Source organism: Salmo salar, chromosome 01 (assembly GCF_965601325.2).
Source record: "Salmo salar chromosome 01, fSalSal1, whole genome shotgun sequence".
Classification (NCBI taxonomy): domain Eukaryota; kingdom Metazoa; phylum Chordata; class Actinopteri; order Salmoniformes; family Salmonidae; genus Salmo; species Salmo salar.
Window position 1 is genome coordinate 70,072,596 of NC_138291.1, and position 14,864 is coordinate 70,087,459.

At 42.9% G+C, this 14,864-nt stretch overlaps 1 protein-coding gene across 41 annotated transcripts in view; it reads right to left on the minus strand.

The window, feature by feature from the left end:
• Window positions 1–6,837: 6,837 nt before the first annotated feature.
• LOC106607745 (ankyrin-3) overlaps window positions 6,838–14,864 on the minus strand; it is a 217,835-nt gene continuing 209,808 nt past the window's right edge. For 27 of the 41 annotated variants that reach the window (XM_082976313.1, XM_082976345.1, XM_082976341.1 and 24 more), the window contains 7 exons: window positions 12,460–13,450; window positions 11,989–12,175; window positions 11,594–11,671; window positions 11,039–11,122; window positions 10,737–10,853; window positions 9,817–9,902; window positions 6,838–8,982 (listed from right to left, as the gene is read on the minus strand). In XM_082976313.1, coding sequence (XP_082832439.1) covers window positions 9,837–9,902; window positions 10,737–10,853; window positions 11,039–11,122; window positions 11,594–11,671; window positions 11,989–12,175; window positions 12,460–13,450 — 1,523 coding nt within the window. In that variant the 3' untranslated portion in view covers window positions 6,838–8,982; window positions 9,817–9,836. The remainder of the gene's footprint in view (window positions 8,983–9,816; window positions 9,903–10,736; window positions 10,854–11,038; window positions 11,123–11,593; window positions 11,672–11,988; window positions 12,176–12,459; window positions 13,451–14,864) is intronic. The other 14 variants (XM_082976350.1, XM_082976380.1, XM_082976383.1 and 11 more) reach the window with 5 other exon arrangements.

Below are 14,864 nucleotides of genomic sequence, written 5' to 3' on the forward strand. Positions count from 1 at the left end.
TAATTAACAGGTGTGCCTTGTTAAAAGTTAATTTGTGGAATTTATTTCCTTAATGAGTTTGATCCAATCAGTTGTGTTATGACAAGGTAGGGGTGGTATACAGAAGATAGCCCTATTTGGTAAAAGACCAAGTCCATATTACGGCAAGAACAGCTCAAATAAGCAAAGAGAAATGACAGTCCATCATTACTTTAAGACATGAAGGTCAGTCAATAGCTAAAATTTCAAGAACTTTTAAAGTTTCTTCAAGTGCAGTCGCAAAAACCATCAAGTGCTATGATGAAAATGGCTCTCATGAGGACCGTCACAGGAAAGGAAGACCCAGAGTTATCTCTGCTGCAGAGTAAAAGTTCATTAGAGGTAACTGCACCTTAGATTGCAGCCCAAATAAATGCGTCACAGAGTTCAAGTAACAGACACATCTCAACATCAACTGTTCAGAGGAGACTGTGGGAATCAGGCCTTCATGGTCGAATTGCTGCAAAGAAACCACTATTAAAGGACACCAATAAGAAGAAGAAAATTGCTTGGGCCAAGAAACATGAGCAATGGACGTTAGACCGATGGAAATCTGTCCTTTGGTCTGATGAGTCCAAATGTAAGATTTTTGGTTCCAACTGCCATGTCTTTGTGAGACGCAGAGTAGTTGAACAGATGATCTCTGTATGTGTGGTTCCCACTGTGAAGCAAGGAGGAGGAGGTGTGGGGGTGCTTTGCTGGTGACACTGTCTGTGATTTATTTAGAATTCAAGGCACACTTAACCAGCATGGCTACCACAGCATTCTGCAGCGATATGCCATCCCATCTGGTTTGCGCTTATTGGGACTATCATTTCTTTTTCAACAGGACAATGACCCAAAACACACTTCCAGGCTGTGTAAGGGCTATTTGACCAAGGAGAGTGATGGAGTGCTGCATCAGATGACCTGGCCTCCACAATCACCCGACCTCAACCCAATTAAGATGGTTTGGGATGAGTTGGACCGCAGAGTGAAGGATAAGCAGCCAACAAGTGCTCAGCATATGTGGGAACTCCTTCAAGACTGTTGGAAAAGGATTCCACGTGAAGGTGGTTGAGAGAATGCCAAGAGTATGCAAAGCTTTCATCAAGGCAAAGGATGGCTACTTTGAAGAATCTAAAATATATTTTGATTTGTTTAACACTTTTTTGGTTACTACATGATTTCACATGTGTTATTTCATAGTTTTGATGTCTTCGCTATTATTCTACAATGTAGAAAATATTTAAAAAATAATGAAAAACCCTTGAATGAGTAGGTGTGTCCCAACCTTTGACTGGTACTGTACAGTGAGGGAAAAAGGTATTTGATCCCCTTCTGATTTTGTACGTTTGCCGATTGACAAAGAAATGATCAGTCTATAATTTTAATGGTAGGTTTATTTGAACAGTGAGAGACAGAAACCTTAATGACTTGGAGAAGATCTGCAAAGAGGAGTGGGACAAAATCCCTCCTGAGATGTGTGCAAACCTGGTGGCCAACTACAACAAACGTCTGACCTCTGTGATTGCCAACAAGGGTTTTGCCACCAAGTACTAAGTCATGTTTTGCAGAGGGGTCAAATATTTATTTCCCTCATGAAAATGCAAATCAATTTATAACATTTTTGACATGCGTTTTTCTGGATTTTTTGTTGTTATTCTGTCTCTCACTGTTTAAATAAACCTACCATTAAAATTAGAGACTGATCATTTCTTTGTCAGTGGGAAAACATACAAAATCAGCAGGGGATCAAATACTTTTTTCCCTCACTGTATGTCTTTGACCAAATTTGAAATCAACTCCTAGTCTTGATTCTCCACCCTTCTTCCTAAGTGTGCACTGCGACACTTGATCGCATGGATTTATCAATGGGGGAAACTCCCTCCAGCCAATGCTTACACCAATTCCTTTAAATCCATGACAGGGAATGTGCAACTGCACACTTCTGGAAAAAGGTGGAGAATCAGGAAGCAGTCCAGGTGTCCCTATAGACACTTCTTGATGGCTTCTTGGGTTTTGTAGATCTGAAAAGACTGTAGGACTGAGAACACACTCCACCTTGCCAAGGTATGACCGTTTATGTCAAAGATGTGTTCATCTCTGGCTTAGCTACTACATTTTTATATTTTTTCCGGCATTTAACTCATTCAAAAGTATAATAAATGTACTAAAAGCATGTGTTTTTTAACTAGGCAAGTTAGTTAAGAACAGATTCTTAACTACAATGACAGCCTAGGAACAGTGGGATAACAGCCTTGTTCAGGGGCAGAACGACATATTTTTATCTTGTCAGCTCGGGGATTCAATCTAGCAACCTTTCGGTTACAAGCCCAACACTCTAACCACTAGGCTACCTGCCGCTTTCTGTGATGTTATATTGAAAGTGCTTAGATATACACTTTACGGAATATTTCATTTCTTGAAAATGTTATTTTGTTACTACCTCTTCTTTGTCTGGCTAATTATTCAATCATACATTACATTACATATATCTACCAACCTGTTTTATTCCTTAGCCTAAACATTTCACAACCCATTGGAATTTCTTACAAACATAAGAGATTCGATATCACATAAACATAGACAGGGCTCTAACTCCTCTAGCTCCACAATGAAATAGGGTGCAGGCCAGGCAGCAGGCTGTTAGCCAGCCTGCCAGCTTAGTGGAGTCTGCCACTAGCACAGTCAGTGTAGTCAGCTCAGCTATCCCCATTGAGACCGTGTCTGTGCCTCGACCTAGGTTGGGCAAAACTAAACATGGCGGTATTCGCTTTAGCAACCTCACTAGAATAAAGACCTCCTCCATTCCTGCCATTATTGAAAGAGATCGTGATACCTCACATCTCAAAATAGGGCTACTTAATGTTAGATCCCTCACTTCAAAGGCAGTTATAGTCAATGAACTAATCACTGATCATAATCTTGATGTGATTGGCCTGACTGAAACATGGCTTAAGCCTGATGCATTTACTTTATTAAATGAGGCCTCACCTCCTGGTTACACTAGTGACCATATCCCCCGTGCATCCCGCAAAGGCGGAGGTGTTGCTACCATTTACGATAGCAAATTTCAATTTCCCCCTCAAAAAACAACGACGTTTTCGTCTTTTGAGCTTCTAGTCATGAAATCTATGCAGCCTACTCAATCACTTTTTATAGCTACTGTTTACAGGCCTCCTGGGCCATATACAGCGTTCCTCACTGAGTTCCCTGAATTCCTATCGGACATTGTAGTCACAGCAGATACTATTCTAATTTTTGGTGACTTTAATATTCACATGGAAAGTCCACAGACCCACTCCAAAAGGCTTTCTGAGCCATCATCGACTCAGTGGGTTTTGTCCAACATGTCTCTGGACCTACTCACTGCCACAGTCATACTCTGGACCTAGTTTTGTCCCGTGGAATAAATGTTGTGGATCTTAATGTTTTTCCTCATAATCCTGGACTATCGGACCACCATTTTATTACGTTTGCAATCGCAACAAATAATCTGCTCAGACCCCAACCAAGGAGCATCAAAAGTCGTGCTATAAATTCTCAGACAACCCAAAGATTCCTTGATGCCCTTCCAGACTCCCTCTGCCTACCCAAGGACATCAGAGGACAAAAATCAGTTAACCACCTAACTGAGGAACTCAATTTAACTTTGTGCAATACCCTAGATGCAGTTGCACCCCTAAAAACTAAAAACATTTGTCATAAAAAAACTAGCTCCCTGGTATACAGAAAATACACAAGCTCTGAAGCAAGCTTCCAGAAAATTGGAACGGAAATGGCGCCACACCAAACTGGAAGTCTTCCGACTAGCTTGGAAAGACAGTACCATGCAGTATCGAAGAGCCCTCACTGCTGCTCGATCATCCTATTTTTCCAAGTTAATTGAGGAAAATAAGAACAATCCGAAATGTATTTTTGATACTGTAGCAAAGCTAACTAAAAAGCAGCATTCCCCAAGAGAGGATGGCTTTCACTTCAGCAGTAATAAATTCATGAACTTCTTTGAGGAAAAGATCATGATCATTAGAAAGCAAATTACGGACTCCTCTTTAAATCTGCGTATTCCTCCAAAGCTCAACTTTGCCAGGACCTAGGATCAAGGGAGACACTAAAGTGTTTTAGTACTATATCTCTTGACACAATGATGAAAATAATCATGGCCTCTAAACCTTCAAGCTGCATACTGGACCCTATTCCAACTAAACTACTGAAAGAGCTGCTTCCTGTGCTTGGCCCTCTATGTTGAACATAATAAACGGTTCTCTATCCACCGGATGTGTACCAAACTCACTAAAAGTGGCAGTAATAAAGCCTCTTTTGAAAAAGCCAAACCTTGACCCAGAAAATATAAAAAACTATCGGCCTATATCGAATCTTCCATTCCTCTCAAAAAATTTGGAAAAAGCTGTTGCGCAGCAACTCACTGCCTTCCTGAAGACAAACAATGTATACGAAACGCTTCAGTCTGGTTTTAGACCCCATCATAGCACTGAGACTGCACTTGTGAAGGTGGTAAATGACCTTTTAATGATGTCAGACCGAGGCTCTGCATCTGTCCTCGTGCTCCTAGATCTTAGTGCTGCTTTTGATACCATCGATCACCACATTCTTTTGGAGAGATTGGAAACCCAAATTGGTCTACACGGACAAGTTCTGGCCTGGTTTAGATCTTATCTGTCGGAAAGATATCAGTTTGTCTCTGTGAATGGTTTGTCCTCTGACAAATCAACTGTAAATTTCGGTGTTCCTCAAGGTTCCGTTTTAGGACCACTATTGTTTTCACTATATATTTTACCTCTTGGGGATGTCATTCAAAAACATAATGTTAAATGTCACTGCTATGCGGATGACACACAGCTGTACATTTCAATGAAACATGGCGAAGCCCTAAAATTGCCCTCGCTAGAAGCCTGTGTTTCAGACATAAGGAAGTGGATGGCTGCAAACTTTCTACTTTTAAACTCGGACAAAACAGAGATGCTTGTTCTAGGTCCCAAGAAACAAAGAGATCTTCTGTTAAATCTGACAATTAATCTTGATGGTTGTACAGTCGTCTCAAATAGAACTGTGAAGGACCTCGGCGTTACTCTGGACCCTGATCTCTCTTTTGAAGAACATATCAAGACTGTTTCAAGGGCAGCTTTTTTCCATCTACGTAACATTGCAAAAATCAGAAACTTTCTGTCCACAAATGATGCAGAAAAATTCATCCATGCTTTTGTTACTTCTATTTTGGACTACTGCAATGCTCTACTTTCGGGCTAGCACTAAATAAACTTCAGTTAGTGCTAAATACGGCTGCTAGAATCCTGACTAGAACCAAAAAAATGTATCATATTACTCCAGTGCTTACCTCCCTACGTTAAGGCAAGGGCTGATTTCAAGGTTTTACTGCTAACCTACAAAGCATTACATGGGCTTGCTCCTACCTATCTTTCCGATTTGGTCCTGCCGTACATACCTACACGCACGCTACGGTCACAAGACGCAGGCCTCCTAATTGTCCCTAGAATTTCTAAGCAAACAGCTGGAGGCAGGGCTTTCTCCTATAGAGCTCCATTTTTATGGAATAGTCTGCCTACCCATGTGAGAGATGCAGACTCGGTCTCAACCTTTAAGTCTTTACTGAAGACTCATCTCTTCAGTGGGTCCTATGATTGAGTGTAGTCTGGCCCAGGAGTGTGAAGGTGAATGGAAAGGCTCTGGAGCAACGAACCGCCCTTGCTGTCTCTGCCTGGCCGGTTCCCCTCTCTCCACTGGGATTCTCTGCCTCTAACCCTATTACAGGGGCTAGGTCACTGGCTTATTGGTGTTCTTCCATGCCGTCCCTAGGAGGGGTGCGTCACTTGAGTGGGTTGAGTCACTGACGTGGTCTTCCTGTCTGGGTTGGCGCCCCCCCTTGGGTTGTGCCGTGGCGGAGATCTTTGTGGGCTATACTCAGCCTTGTCTCAGGATGGTAAGTTGGTGGTTGAAGATATCCCTCTAGTGGTGTGGGGGCTGTGCTTTGGCAAAGTGGGTGGGGTTATATCCTTCCTGTTTGGCCCTGTCCGGGGGTATCGTCGGATGGGGCCACAGTGTCTCCTGACCCCTCCTGTCTCAGCCTCCCGTATTTATGCTGCAGTAGTTTATGTGTCGGGGGGCCTAGGTCAGTCTGTTATATCTGGAGTATTTCTCCTGTCTTATCCGGTGTCCTGTGTGAATTTAAGTATGCTCTCTTTAATTCTCTCTTTCTCTCTCTCGGAGGACCTGAGCCCTAGGACCATGCCTCAGGACTACCTGACATGATGACTCCTTGCTGTCCCCAGTCCACCTGGCCGTGCTGCTGCTCCAGTTTCAACTGTTCTGCCTGCGGCTATGGAACCCTGACCTGTTCACCGGACGTGCTACCTGTCCCAGACCTGCTGTTTTCAACTCTCTAGAGACAGCAGGAGCGGTAGAGATACTCTCAATGATCGGCTATGAAAAGCCAACTGACATTTACTCTTGAGGTGCTGACTTGTTACACCCTCGACAACTGTGATTATTATTATTTGACCATGCTGGTCATTTATGAACATTTGAACATCTTGGCCATGTTCTGTTATAATCTCCACCCGGCACAGCCAGAAGAGGACTGGCCACCCCTCATTGCCTGGTTCCTCTCTAGGTTTCTTCCTAGGTTTTGGCCTTTCTAGGGAGTTTTTCCTAGCCACCGTGCTTCTACACCTGCATTGCTTGCTGTTTGGGTTTTTAGGCTGGGTTTCTGTACAGCACTTTGAGATATCAGCTGATGTAAGAAGGGCTATATAAATACATTTGATTTGATGATAACACAAAGATAAAACAGAAACAAAATATTTCAAAACCAATGCTTTTTTATTTATTTTGTTTTAAATTACATTTTTTTAAGACGCTTGAAACATTGTGGTGGCATCATTGCTTCTATAGCCTCTAAAAGAAGACTTTGAATAACCAAAGTGCTAGAATAGTTACATTTCAATGGCTTCACTCTGTTAGTAAGAATTGTACATCGAAAAATTTGCTCAGTTGAAAACACATATCAAACAAAATTGACAAAATTGATAGTTCAACCATATCAAATTACCCTCTACCCCCTGATTGACATGTAAGATAGGATATATGATACAATACCCTAAATTGCTTCACTTGTCAAAAGAAATGAAGTCCTTTACATGTTTGTCATGTCCACAGCATAAACATCATCATCACACTAAGTCTGAGCCTTCACACCAGAATAACACCACACTTGAACTACATGGGCCTCTAGTCTAACCAATACAAAGAGAAGATCTAATGCAAAGTAATCACCAATGAGCTATCAAAACAATGCTAGTTAGACACTGCATACAGATTCTCAAGCCTAAAAAGATCACACAATTTCAGAGTTCAACACAATTTATTTTATGCTTAAATAATCGTTTTGACCATCCAGTGTTTTTGTCATACATATGCTATAAAGAGTTACAATCAAAGAATGTCTTGTGTGTCTTTATGTGAGTAGATTAAACTTAAGGAAATACTTCACAAAAACCCCAAACCCTCTTCTTTAAAACCACAGCAGCCTTTATAAAACCAATTGACACACTGCTAAAGATAATTACAAACAGTCTTACAGCGTACAGCGACCTCTACACCTTATAGCCTATACACACAATACATTTATAATTTTACAGCGAGCCAGTCTTCTAGCATATACATTCAGATTACTCCTTTCTCATAGCATTTATGATAAACCCTGCAGAAGCCGCCCTTCAGTTGTACATAGACAGATGGTAATCCTCAAGAAGCTATAGAACAAACTTTCTTCATACTGTTCCTCGTCCGAGACAAAAAAAAACCCACTTTTATGTATTATTATTTTTTTCTCATTTCAAATATAAAACTGGTGACAAATGTTAGGGCTATATTTGTACACAGATAAAGGGTTTTAATTCTAATTTTAATACAGTGTTTGCAAACTTGTACAAATTTTACTTAAAATAATGTGAAAGGCATGCATGAAAATAAGAGTACTCTGAAAGACTGCTTTTGCAGAATTAGATACATCCCCATTTTGGGAATCACTGAAATTCGCAGAAGATTTTCTGGAAATTTCCTCTGTTAAAATCAAACCATCTTTTTTCATATACAAATGTTATACCTGCTATAATAATTAATTGTACAACAACGTGTGAAGTTCACTCAAATCTTCCAAAAAAGTGGAACCATTTTGATAATCATGTTGAAAGCACTTGTAAAGTTCTCTCCTCTGCATTATCATCTTGTAACTCATCATTTTAGAATTGTACAGATTGTAATTTCTATACAGAAAAAAGTCTTGTTATTTTCAGGTTTAAAAAGGAAAACAAAAACCCCAGAAATTTACAACCTGACATTTATGGGTCCAAGAAAAAAATATAAGGCGAGTGTTGGAGGTGGATCAGAAGTGATCCTCTTGTTTTTGTGTAATTTTGTTGAGTTTCTTTCTCCTATTACTAGAATTGAGCTTTTGTGCCATCTTTGGTCACAGGGAAGTGTATGTTCAGTTGCACCTGTGGTTGTTCTGTAATTGAGTCCTTTTTCGGTCTCACCACAATGATCCTCAAAAGCTCTCACACCACCAATGGTTTTTCTCACGACCACCTGTAGTTTTTCTGTAATGGAGTCCTTTTTCAGTGTCACCACAATGCTCCTCAAAAGCTCTCATGACACCAATGGCACGTTACGAGTCACAAACAGGAAGCATAATTCTTCTGGTCCATAGACCACAGGAAGTGAGAGCTGTACAATTAGAATTCCGATTCCATGGTGAGAACCTTCCAGATCCCTCAATTGACAGGGAGTGAGTTTTTCATGCTCATGCTAAAATCAGACGGTCAAGTTCTTCACGCTTGAAAACCACGCGTTGGAAGTATTGGCTGAAATTTCCTATTTTCCTTTCGTTTTCTAGTCGTTTGTAACTTTCTGCCGTGGAAACCGATGAGAATAATTCCTGCACACCTGAAAAATAAGAAAAATAATTATTTTAGGCAGCTGTTGCGTTTGAGTCCCTTAGTTATTACTCATTCTGATTACCTGATAGATGTCTTACCACTACATCATAGCATCTGAATTTCATGTTCCATTTTGCTAGCTACCCACACATTTACTGGAGCAATCATTCCCTCGATGACACTAGAGAGCATCAACAAGTCTGTTGGGCCACGGGTTGTCATGGTCACCCTGGTTGTCATGGAAACCACCAGCTGAGCCAGAGATCACGAGAGTGCCACTACTCTTTATTACTCAGGTTAGCTTAAACTGAATATTTCACTGATGCATATAGCTAACAACACCTTTCAGGGATTAACAGTAACCAATCAGATAGCGACCTCTCTTTGATGCAATTCCCACACGATAGTACTGTCTATGAGGAGGCCTTTGGGGGGATTTAGTGGATAAAGAGAGTGTTAGACAGAGAGTGTCTGTGTGACAATATATGCTGAGGTTTGTTTTGTGCATTATCCATTTTCCCTTTGTGACTAGTCACCCAACCACACAGCTGTTGTAACCAGAATCAAAACAGACAAGAGTCAGCCTTTCAGTTTGAAACATAAAGGTCTGTTTGGAGTAGAATGAAATACGTGAATCATCAGGGCAGGAGAGTACAGTGGACAACCGTGCAGAAGAGAACAAGTACAGTATAGTGAAATGGAGCAGAGCTGCACCAAGTTTAAAAATGTATATGGAATGGAACAGAAAATATTGAGCACACCACTGAACAGTGACAGGGGATAGAAATGAATGAGTTTATTAGAGAAGTGGTGGGGTAAAGCACTCTATTTGGTAAAGTACCTGGTGGAGCCCAGCTAGCCCTACGAGTGAAGCTTTTTTTCTCCCAACCTCTCCTCCTTCCTCCTGCTTTTAGCTCCATCTCCTTGCTGCAACACACAAATACACACACACACATACGAGTGAGAAGAGGCCAATTCCAAAACCCCACATCCTGAGACGCATCCTGGCAAGCAGTAACCCAACACAGCAACCTGAAAACCGCAACCCGAGTGCAGCTAGACCAGAGATAAGCAACATGTGAGATGATTTAATATTAGCAACCTGAAACCATCAACCTGAAAGCAGTAAACCAGACCACAGAGGCAAATGTTAGCATCACACACATACGCAGATAGCAAGATACCGTGAAGTGAAATCACACAAAATTCTAAAAGCATAGCGAGTGTTTAAAATCCTGGAGAAAAAAATAATAGCCCAGAGGAGTTGTATTACTACAAACAAACGAGATTGTTCATTACAGAACAATCAGTTTTCCAATTCAATGTGGGCCACAAACAAATTGCTGGAACATATTCAGCATCCTAGTCATTGAGCTCTCATGCACGCACACAGAGACAGGCAGACACTCAAACAGACACAGACACACATACACACACAGACAGGCAGACACTCAAACAGACACAGCCCACACACATACACACACAGCCAGGCAGGCATTAAAACAGACATAGACACACATACACACACAGACAGGCAGACACTCAAACAGAGACACAGACACACATACACACACAGACAGGCAGACACTCAAACAGAGACACAGATACACACACACTGGTAACATTAGCGGCAGAACTCGAACATCGAATCCCACGACCACATCCTGAGTTAAGGTCCCCACCCGTTTTCTGTTCAGGCTCAGAACCCCAGAACCCCCTTGGGGCAACCCTCTATGCGGCCTATTTTGTCGTCATGCCAACCTCTAGCTCCTCCTCCAGTGAGAAAGGGCAAGGCCAGAGGTCTCCTTGGTCCCACCTCCCCCTGTCCCTGCCCTGGTCGTCAGGCATGGACACCCGCCTGATGACCTTTCTGATGACCTGGGAAAAGGGGAGGAGATAATGATCATGGTCAAGATGTAGAGGGTATGGCTGGGATACACACACAAACACAAGTGGATAGGGTTTAGGATGTTTTGGGAGGAGAGTTTCGAGGATGCTTTGAGAAGGTGGGTATGATAATTCAGAGGTGTATTTTTAGGACGAGGCCAGAGGCAGATAGTTACTTTTCTAGTGATGATGTTACCGTCTTCATCGGTAAACTGTTCTTCTGTCACTGATTCGCCCGGAATATTCTTTGCCTGTTCTCCCTGTAAGTGCTCATGGTTAGGACTACAATCAGAACTGGTCCAAATTCACTTCAGCCAGTGTAACAGCAAACCACTAACACACTCTTCAGCAACAGCACAATCAAACTGCAAGCAAACCTCTAGAGACAGAATATTTTAGAATTCCCCAAGAGTTGTTGATTGAAACGATAACAAAATGAATGTGGCATGTCCCTTTAAATGGCATCACAGAGGCAACAGTGAGACACAAAATGTTCCTTGATTGAAAACATGAAAGCAGGTTACCAGGCCAGGACACACTACACACTCGCGCACACACACACACAAAACACACACAAACTTCAAACACACATTTCAGAAGTTTCCTTTTTCTCCCACTGATAGTTGTCAGTTAAGCGAGCCACACCAGTCCACTGCACACCAGAGGCAAAGCTAGATTAACCATCTATAGCCAAACCTAAACCAAACCTTCACCCAGTCTCAGCAGGGTACCTTAAGAATGACCCGGCGCCGAAACACCCTGGTGGTGACGGTTTGTTCCTCATCAGAGCCAGACTCACTAAAACGCTGCTGAAGAGTACAGTTAAAGCAACATTACAGACAGTGAGAAGGGGATGTAGAAAACACAAAAAAAGCAGGCGAGAGAGAATTTGTTAGCGTCACACAATCCCAAGGTTCTTCTGTCATCAACAACAATAAAACAATGGCACATCTGGAAAAAAGGGTCAAGTTAAATTTACAGTCAACCAGTTGATTTAAAAGAATGGACATCCAGTTCATGTCACTGTGAAAAAGAAACAACAGTGATGTACCCGATGAGGCTGTAGTAGACACACATTATACAAAAACATTTACAGTACATTATCTTGAATAGTCATTGCAATTACCTGGACTTTCTTCTCAGACACAAGAACGCCTTCTTCCTTCCCATGTCCAGCTCTTCTGTTGGCTGAGTCCTGCGATACAGGAAGTGACCCGTCATGAGGTGGTAGCTCCGTGTGATCGCCATTGTGCCTGGACCTCCCTGGCTCCCCTCTAGAGGAAGAGGTGACGGAGTCACTGGAGTTCTCCTGGCTGTGGGGAGAGATTGGGAGAAAGAGTAAGGTTGAGACTTAGATTGAAACTCGTATTAATGGTTAAGGATTACAATTCAGAGAACATTGACTAAGATAAAGATCAATATTGAGAATAGGATGGGGTTGGTATCAAATTTACTGATTAAATAGTTTGTGATGAAGGCAGATTATGAAAAAGACAAAAAGACTGAGGCGAAGATATTGAATCCCAGTTGTAGATTTACATGAAAGTATATTTATCCTTAATCCTTAGCAGTGATGAAATATTTTTTTTGTGTGTACCTATTTTCCTGGCGGTCTAGCAGGTCTGAGCTCACACTGCGGCCGGGTGTGGGCGGCTCCACGTTAACGCTGAATGTCTCACTGTGCCAACCTGGAAGTGAACACATGTCTTTTTCTGCCTGCTGCACCTGACTGAGAATCTCCTGAACCTTGGCCTCCGTCATCTCCTCGCCTTCCTCTGAGCCTTCCTCCAAATGAATATCCTCCAACAGCAACTTTAACTTGTCTTCTGTCATCTCATTTTCGTCTCCATCCTTTTCCTCAGTGGAACCAGACACTCCCTGCTCCCCCAACGCCTCAGCCCCATTCTCTGGCTCCTTACCCCCCTCCAACACCATCTTATTATCCCCCTCTTTCACCACCTTAGTCCCCTCTTCCTCCACCTCAGCCACATTTTCTCTTTTGTTTTTCCCCTCTTCTACCACTTTATCCCCCTCTTCTGCCATCTCACCTGCCTCTACCACTTCCTCACCATCTCCCTTCACGACGTCCTCAGCCCCTGCCTGTCTGCTGTCCTCCTGCTGTGCTTGCCAAGGTGATGATGCGGAGGACAAAGATGATGATAAGAAGGAGACTTGCTCTTTGACCTCTTTTTCTACTTCACACTGTTCAGGGGAAGCGAATGACATCTGTTGGAGGCTTATGTCCACTTCCTTTTTCTCTTCTTCCACTATCAGCACCTGGTCACCTTCAGCCATTCCTGTGTTGGTGGCAGCGGTAGGATCTAAGTCAAGGGTGGGAATGGACAGGGACAGCTCATAGGGTCTAGAAGGGCTCCTAGTGGAGGAGTCAGGCTCCACACTAGGCTCCATGTGGTCGGCCCAGGACTCGGTCTGGGTGACGATGAAGATAGGACGGTCTGGGTTGAGCTGGACAGGGGTAGGTTCGGGGTCAATGGTGAGGGTAGGGGGTTCAGAGTAGAGCTCTGTGAAGGAAGGGTCAGAATGCAGTTGGGCTGGGGACTGCAGCTCCGCTAGGATGCAGTGATAATCTGTTGGGAGATGATATACTCACATGGAAGCACATGACACAAGGAATCCCACATAAACCACACTCCACATGGACTGAGTGACATGGACAATGGAACAGAGACTGACTATAGAGAAACCCAACATAAAAATGGTATAAAACAAATTATATTTACACTGACAAAAACAATAAATACTTATGTCTGTCACAGCTTTTAACAGTTTTATGACAAGATAGTTTTGTTCTTTAAAGGGATGGGTTCCTATGCAGCCATTGAGATGGGATAAGAAAGCAAAACAGAAATAAGTAAGGAATGCTAGAAATGTCCATATGTGTGATGAGTGGGTTTTATTAGTTAACAGTTGAGTGGGTGTTTAGTCATGCTCACACAGAAAAGATGAAAGAGGATAGGAGGCTTAGATGAAGATTTCTAGGGTATAGGGGTCGATGCGAACCCAAGAGGGAGGTGCAGAAGGAGAAGGTACGGGGGACACACAGGGATATTGACACACAGAACAGGGGGACAGGGAACGGATGAAAGGGGAGGAAGGGCCATGACTAGGGCAGTGAGACCCTGCAGGTGATATTAGGGTGAGGACAGCAAAGGAAATGGGGGAGACAGGGTGGGACAAAGTGGGAAATGGGGTTTCCAAGGATTCAAGACTGTGGGACTGGCATAGGAAGACAGCTGGGGGTGGGAGAAGAAGAGAGGACTGTTGCATCTCCTGTGGGTTTAAGACTTGGTGACTGAGGAGGAGATGAAGGAGTCAACTGGGGTATGGGAGTAGAGGAGAGGGGTGTGGATTGACTGGGGTCCCCAGTGGGTTGAGCCTGAGGACTCGAAAACTGAGCATTAAGGGAGATACTTGGAAGGGATGAGGGAGAGAGCTGGGGCATGGGAGTAGAGGACAGGTGTGTGGGTTGACTGGGGTTCCCAGTGGGTTGAAGACTTGGTGACTGGGGGATGAGAAGGAGACATGGAAGAGGAGAGGGAGCTGGATTGGGTGGTGGGTATGGGGGTAAAGGTGTGAGGTCCATGAGTGAGACTGAGGATTCATAACTTGGGGATCAGTGGTGTGGGCATAGTAAGGGAGAGAGGTGTGGAGGTCTGCAAGACCAAGAATGAATCAGGGTTTAGGGAATGATTCTTAATTGAGGGAGGCACTGGAGTTACAGAGATGGAGGCACTCTCATGAACAACAAAGCATGCTACTGCTGAGGACACACGACAATAGAAGAGAAACAAAGACACACAAAAAAATCTAACAAAATACAAAAATGTATTAGCAAGACAAGACAATAATGAATGAGAGGACAGAGAGATGATTTTGATTAGGTGGCAGGGAAGGGAATGGGGAAGTGCAGAGGTGACAGCACAATAATAATAATAAACTGTTAGGAGCTGTTATAAGCTGCCCTGGAGATTGGGCTGTGGA